Genomic DNA, 16,033 nt, shown 5'->3' with positions numbered 1-16,033 from the left:
CCCATCCTCCCCGCCAGCCTCCCAGCACAAGCTACTCAGACCCAGCAAGAAGCAGGTTAGATCTGCAGTACCACGTTTAAGAAAGTACCATATTTCAGAAACAACGACTGAGAGCAACTCTGGTCAAGAGGCAGCCCTCATGACCACAGTAACTTTTCTGTAGTCACGAGAAACCAATAGCCCTTATCATATATTTGCAGGTATCAACAGAACAACCCAAACGCAGCATGTGCACCGAGGGGATAATGGCAAATCACTAAGACAAAGTTGAGTTGGCCTTGGAAAGTCTGCTTATACAAGAAAACTTTCCTTGCCACTGTTCTTTGTCCCAGGCTGTGATCTGGGACTATTCCCCCTACGCTCTGAGTGTATTTGCTGATTCAGACATGGCTGCTCTTCCAGTCCCGGAATATGCCAGGACATTTCAGAAACCCTTGGCATTCCTGAAACTCAATGTCTATAAATGTCACCAAGACAAAGGGTAGGACTAAAAAAAGGTAACCTCAAGGCTCAGTGAATGAATCTGTACAAGGGTTAGATGAAAGTTCTTACCTAATGGGATTTTTCTACTAAATCCTGCCTACCCTTGATATCCCAATACAGTTACAGAAGACTCAGGAATACACACAATATTTCGGGCACAATATTTCTAAAGTGGGTATAAAATAATATTAGGGAAGGCAAGTCCAAAGAAGGAGTATAAACTAAATCTGAGCAGTATTTGCTTTCTAAAAACATGTTTTCAGTAACACCGTAATTCCTAAAACAACCTGAAAACTAGTTGTGTAAGTCAAAGACCTACAAGAAGGTTCTGATTAAAATAGCATTAGATTTTCTAGTGAATACATGACAGCATTATTACTTTCACAGTGCCCTTGGAAAGATACATATTATCAGTGTCCAAACAAAACAGCTGTTAGTTGTTCTATCAGCTTTTCTGAGAACTGATCCAATTAATAAAATGGATTTATTAATTCAAGCTATATTGAATATGAAAAGGAAAACGGAAAAGGAAATCTTCTGAGAAAAAACAAATAAGACAAAGAGTCACCCCAACATACATATTTGGATTTGCTGATTTTCGGTCAAGTTCACACTCAGGAGAGTTTTTGTTTGTTTTGGGTGGGGGCAAAGGTTAAAGCAAGAACAAAGGGAAAAGATGGGAGGAAGTGAGAAAAGAAGGGTAGCTGACCAAGATGGTCAACTGTTCCACAAATCTTCCCTTGGGATCAAACTCCTATAGCTTGATAAGAAGAATACTCACTGATAGCATTGGGGCAGGCCTACCTAGAGTCAGTTAAGAGAGAGTTGCCTGAGTTCACCTGCAAAAGAACGGAATCCAAGGGTCAGAGTCCAGACAACTAGGCTAATAAAAAAAAAAGAAAAAACACACCAAAACCAGCGGTTCATGTTTCTCATTTCCCAGATGTTCCAGCCCCAGAAAATCTAACTCTGTCATTGAAATGAAAAACAACAAACAATCCTTGTTTGTAATGGAAAAGAATTTAACTTACTCAAAATCAGAAGAGGGTAAGAGGGTAGAGGTGCAGGGAAAATAATGCAACAGACATTTAGAAATATAGAGTTTATTTATATTCACCGTAAGACAGTGTCACATTTTGTACATGGCTACCAGAAGAGGAATAACACTCTGATTGCACTAGATTGCTATCAATATTGCTTATTCTGCGGAGTCGGGAAACATGTATTTTCTCCTTTAAAAAACTTAAGGCTCAGTTTCCAAAAGGTAATTTTACCACTTATTTTCCTGTTTAAGGAACTGGGAAAGTTCTGAAATAAAGGACAAAGGGGTGGAGGAGGAAGGACAGTGCCACACACTTCACTCACTCCTACCCCCGCTGAAGACACTCAGTGTGATCTGTGGTTTTGTCAAAGGCTCCTCCTATCTGAAATGTGTTTAGTTACAAGATCAAACAAATCAGTAGATGGGAGAGGCCTTAGGTATATACCTTTAGTAAACAAACGGGAAAACTAAAAACTTCATCACTAGTTGCTGGCTAACGTATGTTTATTTGCAAGTTGCCTGCGGATAAGTGTGCACACATAGTCATGCGGACTCACTTTCCTTTGGTAAAGCTCACCAAACAGGATGTCTCTTCTAACACGCTAGTAAAAAATATTTAATTTCCTTTCAACTTTCAGATCAAGTGGCCACAAAGCTGTCCTTTCTCCTAAATACTGTCTTCCATTTTTCTTTTCAACCTTGTAGTAGAACAAAACCATGATAGTAACTCAAACTCGTGTGTAATCCCTGTTTCAGTGATTAAAGAGAGTGGGAGGAAAGAGCGTGAGAAAGCTAATCGTGAACAAAGTTTGGGGTATTTTCTTGAGAATTACCATATCAATGAGTTCTAAACACAACGAGTTCCCAAAGTGTTTTAGAAGCACATTTTCCTGTACAAATATTTCATTCAATCTACAATGACATAATCATTTTACAAAAGAGAATCTGTTCAAACTCAGTAAACTACCTTACAGTTCATGAGGCCAATGCTATAACAACAACAAAAGCCAAAAGGGCACCGTGGGTTCTGCCTCTGGCATCAAGAGGTAGAGACAATCACTGGGTAGAAAAGATTAACAATAAAAACAAAAACGGTAAAACAAAACAACACGCCCTCCCCCCAAAAAAATACTCCACCACATTCCATTTCTAAGGACTAGTTCTGGAAAGCCTGGGTGGCATTCAGTCTAATTCTGAGTTGAGAGATCCATTGCCCACAATCATCTTGCTGTAGTTCTTCTGCTGCTCTTCCTTAAAGGTGTCCTTCACCTTGGCTCTCTTCAGTCCTCCATCCCTGAGAACAGAAAGACAAATAAATAAAAGATACTCCCAGCAGCGATTTAAAAGTGTTACCTATTAATACACGCTGCACGGTGTCATGACATTTAGCAGCTGGTCAGAGATTAGGCAAAAAAACACTGGATTTGGAAGCAGAAGGAACCAGATTTCAATCTCTGCTCTGCCACTCAATCAGACTTGTGTTACTTTAAGGCAGGAACAATCTCTCTGATGTTTGATTAACATAAAACAATCTCTCTGCTCAGTTTCTTTTTATAAGTTAGGGCTGCTATATTCAATATTTGGATACTGTATTAAAACTAGGATTGTTTACCTATCTTTTTCCCCAAGGAAAGTAAAGTACTAGGTATTTTTAATCTAAATCGACCTATATCTTACTAGAAAGCCATATGAAAAATTTTAAATAAACACACAAGAAATGGCGAGGATACTGAGTATGTGTGGGTAAATTCCTTAAAGAGAAATGGGTTCATCATTATTCAAATCTAATCCTATGTCTAACAAATCATGTTTTGATTCAAACCACTATATTTCAAGTACTATAATCTTCCATATTCCAAAACAGACTCAAAATAAAACAAGCAACAAAAACATAAACTGCATTCAACCAATAATAGTGCCTATGTAAGCAGCATTCCTTAATTCAGAGCCTGTGAATCTTTGAACTCTCTCCAGGGTGGAGAAAACAGACCTGCCTGGGTTATAAGTATTCTGTGCGCACTTCCTTCTTTAGACAACACAAAGAAACAACAAGCTGGAAGAGCTGGAAGGGGACTGGACTGTCAGGGCCACTCTCTCTCTCCTAATCTCATGTTTTAGATTTTAACTCCTAGGAGAGCATGGACCAAGAACTTGCTTACTTTATACTCTGCCTGTTTAATTTTAACCCAGCTAAGCATGAATGTTTACCAAGTGCTCTCTAATGATGATGAATGGATCATAGGTTAGCCAGTGAACTCAATGCCATGAAGACAGTGACCTACAAACAGACGGCCGCCTGAGACAACTGCCATGTCCTGGCCTCTAAAGTCAAAACTAAGACACGGCCCACCAGGAGGTCCTCAACTTAAAAATAGACTTCGGTCCACAAATCTTCCAGGGGGTCAGTTGTAGGAAATTTCCATGAAATAAGGTTATAAGTTGTCGTTAGGTCTCCAGAATTGTCCACAAGAGCCTCTTTTATCCACATGAGCTGCCTCTAACTATTCAGAGCATCTTTGTGAATTCTGAATAGTAAGAACTAGGGAAGGGAGGGAGAGACAGAAGAAAGGCCATTCCTCCTTTCCTGAGGTCCAGGCCAAAGCAGATAAAAATTCACAGTCAGCAACATTTGTCCTTGAGCATCCTGACATTATTTTTACACAATTCTCCCTCCCAAGCACTCCAGTAAACCTCATGCTGCTCTGAGCACCCCAGCTGTGACTTGCCACCCCCAGAGACTTTAAAGTTTTACCTAATTCCCCTTTGCAATGACAGCAGATCTTAGCTCTTAAGGAGGGCAGTAGCCATATATAAAAGCCACTTTAAGATGACACAATTAAATTCTCATTTAATCTAGGGGGAAAAAAAATCTAGACATGTTAATTCATATCCAAATGACAAACACATCTGGAAAGGCAGTGAGCCTATTTTCTTTTTAAAGAAGAGGCCAGGTAATTAAAAGTAACTTTTTATTATCAAACTGCAGATGGCCTGATAAAAGGAAATTTTAAAACTCTGAGGATCATTTGTGCCATTTTGTTCAAGCCAATCTGACTGGGAGTCTGTCCTGGAGCTAACTCCCTTAGGTTATTTTTGTTTCGAAAGGGTTTCTTCCTTTCCTTGGTATCTGAGACTATAGATCCAAAGCTCTAAGCTTTTCATAATGGCTTCAGGGCAGGAGCGGGGCTGGGATGTCAGGTAAGAGGAAGGGGGATAAAGAGTAGAGAACAATGAACAAGGAAGAGGAAGCCCATTACACATATGAACATGGGTGGGTCACTAGGACATCTGTAAATTAGGACATTGGTAAGCCTGTCATTTCATGATGGTAGGATGTCTGCAATTTAGTTTCACATACTCCAGTTTAGAGAGTGTAATACAAATATTAGTCTTAACCTGTCTTAACCCTAGTCTTGACTTTAGGGCCCTAAAGTGAGTTGCCCTAAATCAAGAACTCATACTCCCAGAGTGGTCAACTAGGCATTTAATCAGAAGGCCACCCTCCAGAGGTGCCACTATAAGGTTTCAGCTATCTTGATCTCCCATCAACCTCCCAAGCTTTGTTAATTAGCATAATGAATTTTAGAAATGGGTTTTCACTGTAGAAATTAGGAGTTTGTTCATTAGCATGACAGATGCCAGAGACAGGCTTTCCTAGGTGAAATTAGTTGTATTCAAGGTATGTGAATGGATAAAATATTTTAGAGACATTCCCCACCCTTGCATTAAAGCGTATATAAGAATCTAGCCAGCCCTTCTTCAGGAGGCTTAATCCCTAAATAGTCCTACGTTCCTCTGCGGGTTCAGAAGGCTTTGGTTGCCTGGCTGACAGCCTGACTTGGTGAGCCACATCCTGCTCCTACAACATTGCCAAAATTGCCTCCGATGAACTTTTCAAACACCAAAAAGACAGCAGGACTTTATTACACTTACAGGACTTGAAGTATGGACTATTTTGTGCCAGTTTGCAAATCCTATGTCTGTGTGTGTGTAAGAATCAATCTCCTATTATAACCCTCACTGATACAGACTAAATGTTTGTGTGCCCCCCAATATTCATGTACTGAAGCCCTAACTCCCAATAATATGGCATTTGGAGATGGAGCTTTTGGGAGCTAATTAGGTTTCAATGAGGTCATCAGGGTTGGGCCCTCAAGATGGGAATAGTACCCTTATAAGAAGACACACCAGGGCTTCCCTGGTGGCACAGTGGTTAAGAATCTGCCTGCCAATGCAGGGGACAAGGGTTCGAGCCCTGTTCCGGGAGGATCCCACATTCCGCGGAGCAAGTAAGCCCGCATGCCACAACTACTGAGCCTGCACTCTAGAGCCCGTGAGCCAAAACTACTGAGCCCATGTGCCACAACTACTGAAGCCTGCACGCCTAGAGCCCGTGCTCCGCAACAAGAGAAGCCACCGCAACGAAGAGCAGCCCCCGCTCACTGCAACTAAAGAGAAAAGCCCGTGTGCAGCAACAAAGACCCAACGCAGCCAAAAATAAATACATTAACTAATTAATTTTTTTAAAAAGACACAACAGAGAACTTCCAGCCTTCAGAACTGTGACAAAATAAATTTCTGTTGTTTAAGCCACCCAGTCTATAGTAGCTTGTTATGGCAGCCTGAGCAGACTAATACTCCCACCTACATTCAATCTTGCTCAAAGAAACAAAAAACTGAAGTCATAGATATCCATACCTAAAATATTTTGCTTATTTCCTGTCAAGTTTTTAAGTTTTCTTTAATATAGTTATAGCTGGAGTTAAATATGAACAAGTCTGTAAGTTGCCCCTTGCCTCCCAGGGCCCATTCCTCCAAATCCATTCTCACTTTCTTCTTCAGTGAAAGAACCCTAAATTTTAGCTTGACACGTGGCCATGCAGAACAAAGACTACATTTCCCAGATTCCTTTGCAGCAAGGTGTCAGTTCAAACAGATACAAGTGGAAGTGGCTTGTCCAATTTCCAGCCTGTACTCTTAAAGACATGAATGTGTCCTTCTTGTTTTAGTTCTTCCCTGCTAGCCATTTTGCTGTACTCACTGGGTAGAGGTGGAGCAGCCATCTTGGACCATAAAGTAGAAGCACACCAAGGATGGTAGACCAATACAGAATGAGCTGTTATAGCAGTCTAGACTGCCTATGTTTATGTATGGGAGATGAAATTCTCTCTTAGTTAAGCCATCGTTATGCTGTATGAGCCACTGTCAGTGTCAGCTAAATCTCCAGCTAACAAGCATAATAAATGACATTATTAAAATTGAGTTTTTTTAATTTAAAAAAAAGTGATAGTACTTCTGAAAAATTTCTTACCAGGGAAGCTCAGTCAACCCTCCTTGTATGGCAATAGCAGACTTAACCCGGTTAGCAAACTGGACTGCATCTTCTCCTTCCTGGAAAAAAACAATCACAAGTACTTTCTTAAGACAGAGTTTTCAAATAATGCTTTCAAATGTCTCACAATCATTTAGATTTGTTTTAAAGTATAAGATTCATATTTTAGCTCAAATATGCTCTATTCTGAATCATAGCAAGTATCATTTGTTCTATTAAGAAAATGCAGTGCTGTACTGTTTAATATTTTTATCACGTGTATATATGTTTATTATGCTCTATATTAGCCTTATTCAAGATACAAAATTCTACAATACCTGCAGGTTCAAGAAACCAATGGCAATTGTAAAAACTATTACGGAAAAGAGTCTCTGAATATAAAACCAGCTTGATTTTGAAGAGAGCTAGGTATATATACTTTTTAATGACTAATGCTGAGAAAGCAGAAAGTCCAACTGTAGCTAATGTGAGGAAGGGAGACACCCAGGTTTTCAGGTAAAGGTTTTCTTGCCTTTATCTGACTAGATAAAGCACCAAAGACCAGCTGTCTATGGCATACCTCTCTGGTCATGGGGGGCATGTACCACACATCACAGACAATTGCCCAGCTGGTCATCATTCGAAGCAGGTAGCTCACCATGTTGTATTTACTACTGTTCCAAAATGCATCACCAAACTGAGGATTATACTGAGAAAAGAGAAAAGAAAATGCATTCCAGTTAGGAATTAAGTGGCAGTTTCTCTTATCCATGTCAATGGATGATAAGCCAAACATCTCTATCAGACACCCCAAAAAAGAGAAGCTACTTTACTTGACAGAAAGGATCCAAAGAGCAAACTAGATGTAGAAAACAAATTTATGGTTACCAGGGGGTAAGAGGGGGAGAAAGAAATTGGAAGATTGGGGTTGACAGATATGCACTACTGTATATAAAAGAGTTAACTAATAAGGACCTACTGTATAGCACTGGGAACTCTACTCAATACTCTGTAATGACCTATATGGGAAAGGAATCTAAAAAAGAGTGGATATGTGTATTTGTGTAACTGATTCACTTTGCTATACACCTGAAACTAACACAACATTGTAAATCAACTATATTCCAATAAAAATTAAAAGAACAATTTAAAAAACTACACTCCATTAAAAATTTAAAAAACAAACAAACAAAAAACCCAAAGAGCAACCCAGGCCATATAACTCACCTGACTAGAGCCAGAGAGCACTGATACAGGAGGGTTATTGACATGACTCTTAAATATCTGTCTTCCCACTTAACTAGAAGGTGGGTGAAAGAAGGAACAGTATCTGTTTTGCTTATCATGGCGTCCTCAGTACTCAGACACTGGCCTGGCACACAGTACCACCCCACATATCTATATACATAACTCAGTAGAGAGAAAAAGTGATCAAGCAAATGGGGCAATTGGTCAATCTGAGTAAAGAGTCCACAAGTATCCCTTATTCTTGCAAATTTTAAGTTTGAAATTATATCAAAATGACATTACCAAGTCACTGCCCTCTTTTGTGGGGGTGAGGGCATTTTACCTTAATGGCAACTGGATATATGGTTCCTCCAATTTCAAAGCTTCCCTTTTTAAACATCATGACTGAAGTATTATTGATGCAAGTTCCTATAAGGAAATGGGAGAAGAGGGTGAATATTTTTTAAAGCAGCCATTTTTAAAATGAATCATTTTGATATAAAATAAGTTAAAATATTCAAGTCATATCAAATTACAGATTTTTTTAAAAAGAAAAAAAATTACAGATATTTTATTATCATTTTACAAATCAATTCCCGCTTAAGTAGTAGTAATTCGACAGTTCTAAGCAGGTTTAATAACGAACTTTTACTTTATTATTGGTTACTCCAAAGATACAATTTCCTCATGACAGGTGACAATTTCAGCACATCTTAAAATAAGGACTTTAAAAAGTTATGGACAATACCTTTCTAAGTTCATTACCCAGAAACAACTTCTAAGGTCAAAAAGGTACCAGGACTTCCATCAGATCTCAAAAGAAAGCAGGGAATTACTAGCTCAGAGGCCGTCCCATCCCTACAGGACAGCATAGATCTGAACTAAGAATGCCAATTCTAGAACAATCCAATTCCTCATATACTTTCGGTACTTGTTAGCAACTATAGCTTGGTAATAAGCACTGTCCCTTCTTACCTTCAGGAAAGATTAATATGGGTAATTTTTTCTTATCAGCAATATGTTCTCTTAGTCTGTGAAGAAACAAAAAGGATCAAAATTATACCATTAAAAAGAGAGAGGTGGGAATCTTTTCTGGTATTCTTTACTCTCTACTAACACAGATATACTTGTAAAGCAATAAGGAGGAAAGAAATAAGATACAAGTAAAGAAAATAAACTCAAGTTGGTCCCTTTCTAAAAAATGTGTAAAGGTTGGTAAAGCTGAGATAGAGAGATTACAGCTGCCAGAGTATATACTGCTGCTCAGTAATCTCAGGATGGGGAACAGTTTTCTAACCTTAAAGAGATTTCAACAGGTACTTTCCATTTTACTTTTAAAAGCATGGCCCACCTTCATCTTTACAGCAATGATCAGAGTGCCTTCAGTTAAAGGCCTCAGGTAAAAGCTGTTTCCAAACAAAGGTTTCTGGTAAGCAACTGTACCCCAAGCCCCAGGAGTTCCTTCTCCTGTTCCATAAATAGCATTAGCTCTGTCTGTCTCTACATGGATTTAAGTGATAACGGTCATTCAGCAAACACTTAATCCACCATCTATTTATTCAGCCAATGGTTACCAATTATTACCTTCAAGGTAGTAATTTTCAACTTTAAAAATTCAGTGACTGGACTATATCTAAGTCATGGCAATGTAAATGTATGGGCCTTCCAATCTCATCATGTATCCCACTATGATTACAGAATTCAAAAATTTTAAAATCTAGCTAAGACAGGTGATTCACCAGAAAAGGCCAACCACAATAGAGCTCCATATGTTTTAGTTTTAACCTTTAGTACTGCTCTGCCTTCTTTGGCAGGAAGACCAAGGCTTGAAAGATTTTATGCTACCCCAATGGATACTGTGTAATGATGCTGCTTACCTCTTAGTAACCAGGTGTCGGTCCTTCATTTCTGAGCGTTCAAACCAGACATGTGGACAAGACTTGACCATAGCTCTCTGAATAATTCCCATCAATCCACCATGAACCTGGCCAACCTAGAAGGACCATGAGAAAAAAATGCAAAGGCATAGCTGTCCAAAGAAAGCCTTTTTTTCTTTTTAGTACCAGTAAGTTCCTATTCCCCACTCAGAGAAAAGATTGGCCTTCTTCTACTGATTGAAGTTCTTAGTCTGTTCAAAGGACATGACTGGCCAAATATTAGCACAAAGTATTCTTAGTAGAGCCTTTGAATTTTAAGCTATGTTGCTATACTAGCTTTACTCTAGCTTTAAAAAGTAGAGGTCTTTCAACTCAGCCAAGATAAGGGAAATACAAATTAAAACTACACTGAGGGACTTCCCTGGTGGTGCAGTGGTTAAGACTTCACACTCCCAAGGCAGGGGGCCCAGGTTCGATCCCTGGTCAGGGAACTAGATCCCACATGCATGCCTCAACCAAGAGTTCGCATGCCACAACTAAAGAGCCCAAGTGCTGCAACTAAGGAGCCCACCTGCTGCAACTAAGACCCGGCACTACCAAATAAATAAATAAATATTAAAAAAAAAAACTACACTGAAATATGATTTCTGACCATTCAAATCAACAAAGATTCAAAAGCTTGACAATGCGCTCTGAGCCAAGGCTGTGGGAAACAGGCACTCTCACACATTGCTTGGGATGAGGAGATTACAACACCCATAGCAGGAAATTTGGCAAATTTATCAAAACTACATATACATTTATCCTTCAACTCAATAATTCCAGTTCTAGGAATTTACCCTGAAGATATAGCTCCAACAAAATGGAAATATATATGCACAAAGTTATAACTGCATTATTTGTAATTGCGACATATTGGAAAATACCTAAATGTCCAAACATAAGAACTTAGATGAATAAACCATGGTACATGCACACAATGGAGTACTATACAGCTAGGAAAAGAATAAGGTTGATCTCTATGACTGATAAGGAGTGATTTCTAGGAGATATTGTTAAGTGAAAAAAGCAATTGCAAAAGAGCAAATAAAGTATGCCACTTTTTGTGTTAGATGGAAGGGGAAATATACACATGTATTTGTTTACCTCTACAAAAAGAAAACATATGCAAAACCAATGTAGTTGGAAACCTACAAGGATAGGAGGGAATGGGGTAGAATGGACATGGGTGGAGTGACTTCTATGAGTGTAGTTTTCTGTCTAGTTTTGACATTTCAAAACATATTAATGTCTCACAAATTTAAAAAATAAATCAAAAAGGATGCAACTAGCAAAATGAAAGCAAATTTAAACAAATGAACCCAACTGTATTTCAAATGAATAAAAGAACACTGAAGGAAGGGGGAGGAAAAAAAAAATCTAAGAAATTTACAAAGATAGTATTTGACCACATCTGCTCCATCTTGGGTGGGGTACCAAGAAATGCAAAATACCCTGATTCTTTTTATAACATATTTTTCTTTTTGTAGTAAAACAGGTGAAGCAATCCTGAAGCAATTTTAGATGTATTATAGGATTGAGAAAATGAGTAAACATGTTGATATTGTTGGGAAAAAGGGTATTCACTGTGAAGAAAAGGGAGATACAAATATAGGTTGCAGAAAACTAAGAAAGAACTTGATGAATTGAATGAATTGTTACAGACTCAGATTTCTAATATTATATTAGTATTACACATAAATATGACATATAAACATATTAAAAGTAGAAATATTTTACACACATTTTTACATAGAGAGAGAGAAAGCAGCACATGAGAATGTAAATAATAAAGCATGGCACAAAATGTTACCAACAGGTACATGTGGATAAAGGGCATATGGATGTTCCATGCAACATTCTTATTATTACAATTTCTCTCTAAGTTAGAAAATATTTCTAGATTTTAAAAAAAAAGTAGAGAGCTTTGTTTAGGAAGAAAAAAAAATTCTGAAAAGGCACTAAGAAGAGATCTTGATGTATAGTTTATATTTAGCCAAAAGAGGACAAATACAACCTCTGGAGGTTAGCTGTACAGTTCCTCCCACTTCTGCCCTCTGCTGCCTCTGATATAAATCTGGTTGGCTTAGAAAGGATGGAGATGGGGGGAAGGGGTTGTGGGACAAAATAGTTGAAGAGGATTAAGAGGTACAAACTTTCAATTATAAAATAAATAAGGAATGGTATGTAATATACAGCATAGAGAATATAGTCAATAATGTTGCAATAACTTTATATGGTGGCAGATGGTTACTAAACTTATAGTGGTGATTAATTCATAATGTATATGTGTTGAATCACTATGTTGTACGCCTGAAACTAACATGACATTGTACTCAACTACAATTAAAAAATTAAAACTAAAAAAATAAATAAATAAATCCAACTGGCTTTTGGTTTCTATCACTCAACCCATCAGAAAGTTCGCAGGTTCTATGCTTTTCTAAGCCTTGGCTAATACTGTAACTTATACAATTGTATACTGCACCTGTAATTGCAGTTATATATGATCAAGAAGCATGGAAAATGCTAACAAAATTCTGAGGCCTTCAGTCACAAATGAGTTATACTCAACTCTTTGTTGACCAGGACAGGGAATGAATATTGTATCAGAAACACAAAATCATGATTAGGCAAGTTGGTTAAGACGCTTGAACCTCTGCTTTCTCAACTACAACATCTCAGCCCTAACCCCTTTGGATTACAGGGAAGGTCAAACACAATGGATGTGAACGTGCTTGTCCACATAAATGCAAGGAATTATTATATACACCCAGAAATGGGTGGGGTCTATCCAGGATTGTTAACATGAGGGTTTCTGGATGGGCTTTCTGGCGTCTCTGGATGGGCTTTCTGGGATCCATAAACATCTTGAAATTATACACAAAATTTTGTTTGTATGATGCAAATGTATGTTGTTGTTTTTCTAAAAAAAGGATACATAAATATTAACTGATTGCTAACCTAAAAAAGGTTAAGAACTACCAATTCCCATTAAGTCTTTTCAGAGTGGTGGTTAAAGCTTCCTTAAATTCAGAAAGAGCTCCACAACTTAGAGAAATTTAATAACATGTTAAAATGTGTTTGCCCAAGAGTTATATATATGAACTTGTGTCTTAGATTAAATATCTGGCAATGAGCTAGGAGCTTTTACAAAGGTCTTCAAACCCCCCTCAATGACTTGTATAAGCCACAGATTGTCAGCTACCAACACACATGCCAGCACTCCCTACTTGCCTATCTGCAGCAGACCCTTAAATCAACAATGGCTCCCTTCATATGCCTTCCTTTCCAGGAAAGCACACCAGACCATGAGTATCAGTCATAGGAGGAGGGGACTCAGAGGTACAAACTACTATGTAGAAAATAAATAAGCTACAAAGATACGTTGTACAGCACAGGGAATATAGCCAATATTTTATAATAACTATAAATGGAGTATAACGTTTAAAAATTGTGAATCACTATGCTGTACACCCGAAACTTATATAATACTGTACATCAACTATACCTCAAAATAAATAAATAAATTAAATAACGGCTCCCTTCAAATGCCTTCCCAGGAAAGCACACCAGACTATGACTAACAGTCACTAGAGCTGACACGTGAAATAAAATCCATCTGTTCTCTCTGAAGCGCAAGCCACCACCATGAGATATGAAAAGAAGATTCCCCAGGATTCCTCTCTCATTATTCTATTCACACATCAGTTTAGGGCATATTTACCACCAGCAGGAAAGAACATCTTTAGTGATCCTCCAAATAAAAGAGAGGAAGAAAATCTTGACAAGTTCTTCAGGGTGACAGAAAACACCCTTTGAACTGAAAACATGCCAGAAATGCCACAAAAAGGTCTTGTGAGGTGTCTGATTTTTACTGTGGACTTTGTGGTTTGTTGATGGGTTTTTTTCCTTTTCTTTTCTTTTGCGGCTGTAGGCAAGAACTGAGAAAGGCAATGTGGTATATATATCTGCCTTCCTTGCTTGACCTTCATTAAAGGGACAGGGTTTTTTTCTTTAATTGCATATGACTCCCTGAAGGGAGACAGAACTAATTGGCTGGTAAGGGATTTGTACAGCTCTAAGGAGGAAGACTTTAACATCTCAAAGTGTCATTAAACATTGCAGGGATTTTTTTTTTAACTTTTTTTATTGCTTGTTAAACATTGCAGGGATTTTACAAGCAAGATGGTATCAACTTTATAAAGTCCAATCATGCTCAAGTATGTCTACATTTCATTAAGTTAATTTCTTACTACCTTAAATATAATGGCTGTTTTCCTTCTTTTTCTTGCACCATATATTCCTCATGTAAATATATTAATATTGATAACTTATATACTTACATAGTATAACACGTCACTTTCTAATATAAAACTAACTTTCTAATTTGTGCCAAAATAAAACAAAAGTTTGAACAATCCACAACACATGCAATTACTTGAAATATCAACGCGTTGTTCTTACCATAGCATAGCACCCATCCGTTGTCAAGATCAAAACATCTATCGGTGAAGTATGGTTGGCAACACAAATGCCTCCCTTCTGGGGTCTGTACTGCCTGCAATTACAAACAACGGTTAATACTAAATCTTGAAAAATGGGCACTATTTTGCAGAACAGCATGTAGAAATTCACGCTATTTTGTTTTTAAAAGTACACTAAAAAAATAAAGTTTCAAAGTATACGGGTTCATCTTAAAAAGGTTGTCTCCAGGCAGTATGATGGGAGGGGGCTAAGAGTATAGGAGGAGGGGCCCATGATTTTCCCTTTACATACATTTATATCACTTTTCTGTAATGATCATATTGTCCTTTTATGATGAAAAAATAATTTTAAAACATTAGACTGAATTACAAAGATTCCATAACTTTAATAAACTTTGTGATATGTAAGTTTTACTTATTTTACCATAAGTATTTTCACATTATTTCAATCTTCATAAGTATCACTTTCAGTGGCTTCAGGATGATCCAGAGTAAATTCACTGTAGTTTCCTCCCTCCTATCCCCCTAAAACAGAGGTTGGCAAACTCTTCTTATCACAGGCCAGAGAGTAAATACTTTAGGCTTTACAAGCCAGCCAATCCCTGTCAAAACTCCTGGACTCTGTGGTTTTGGCACAAAGGCAGTAACAGATAATACCTAAATGAATGAGCATGGCTGTGTTCCAATAAAACTTTATTTACAAAAATCAGATGGCAGGCCACATTTTGCCTACAAGCCCATAGTTTAGTGTGCCAACCTCTGTCCTAAAGTTCAAATGGTATTTCACACTAATGAAGCAAAGTGGTTTTCTTTGGACCCATACAGAGAAGAAAGCGAACCAAATGCATAACAATGTTAGTATGTTTTCCTTAAAATTAGAAGTAATTCTACAATAAGTTGTGAACTCCTCTCCGTGTAATTAAAGCTCCTTTTCTGTAGAAGATGTTTCCTCTAATCACACTTTTCACAAAACATTTTCTTCTAATCCTCACCCCAAAACTCACAGCCCAATCACAAATCCTGTAATTTTAGAAATTTAAGGGGCCTTTTATGTTGGTAACACATGGTAAAGCCAAATGATGAAATGTTTCCCTTCTAGAAAAAAGACACAAACATCCAGTCACATAGATATAGAGAGCAAACGAGTGGTTAAAAGTGTGTGTTGGGCTTCCCTGGTGGCACAGTGGTTGAGGGTCCGCCTGCCGATGCAGGGGACGTGGGTTCGTGCCCCGGTCTGGGAAGATCCCACATGCCGCGGAGCGGCTGGGCCCATGAGTCATGGCCGCTGAGCCTGCGCGTCCGGAGCCTGTGCTCCACAACGGGAGAGGCCACAACAGTGAGAGGCGCGCGTACCGCAAAAAAAAAAAAAAAAAAAAAGTGTGTGTGGCAGGGGCATCACAGGGGTGGAGAGTGGGAGGTGCAAACTACTGGGCGAAAGACAGGCTCAAGGATGTGCTGTACAACACGGGGAATATGGCCCATATTTTATAATGACTGTAAGTGGCAAGTAATCTTTAAAAGTTGTATAAAAATTTTTAAATTTTTTTTAAAAGATCCAGTCAGTAAA

The 16,033-nt window shown here is 38.2% G+C and overlaps 1 protein-coding gene across 5 annotated transcripts in view; it reads right to left on the bottom strand.

The window, feature by feature from the left end:
* Positions 1–1,570: 1,570 nt before the first annotated feature.
* GPAT3 (glycerol-3-phosphate acyltransferase 3) overlaps positions 1,571–16,033 on the bottom strand; it is a 57,364-nt gene continuing 42,901 nt past the window's right edge. For all 5 annotated transcript variants that reach the window (XM_019932866.3, XM_033857190.2, XM_073805415.1 and 2 more), the window contains 7 exons: positions 14,447–14,540; positions 9,941–10,056; positions 9,039–9,094; positions 8,407–8,492; positions 7,417–7,545; positions 6,837–6,916; positions 1,571–2,819 (listed from right to left, as the gene is read on the bottom strand). In XM_019932866.3, coding sequence (XP_019788425.1) covers positions 2,708–2,819; positions 6,837–6,916; positions 7,417–7,545; positions 8,407–8,492; positions 9,039–9,094; positions 9,941–10,056; positions 14,447–14,540 — 673 coding nt within the window. In that variant the 3' untranslated portion in view covers positions 1,571–2,707. The remainder of the gene's footprint in view (positions 2,820–6,836; positions 6,917–7,416; positions 7,546–8,406; positions 8,493–9,038; positions 9,095–9,940; positions 10,057–14,446; positions 14,541–16,033) is intronic.

The sequence above is a fragment of the Tursiops truncatus genome, chromosome 5 (genome assembly GCF_011762595.2).
Source record: "Tursiops truncatus isolate mTurTru1 chromosome 5, mTurTru1.mat.Y, whole genome shotgun sequence".
NCBI lineage: Eukaryota > Metazoa > Chordata > Mammalia > Artiodactyla > Delphinidae > Tursiops > Tursiops truncatus.
The sequence above is the reverse complement of the archived record's forward strand: the minus strand, read 5'-3'. Positions and strand labels throughout refer to the sequence as shown.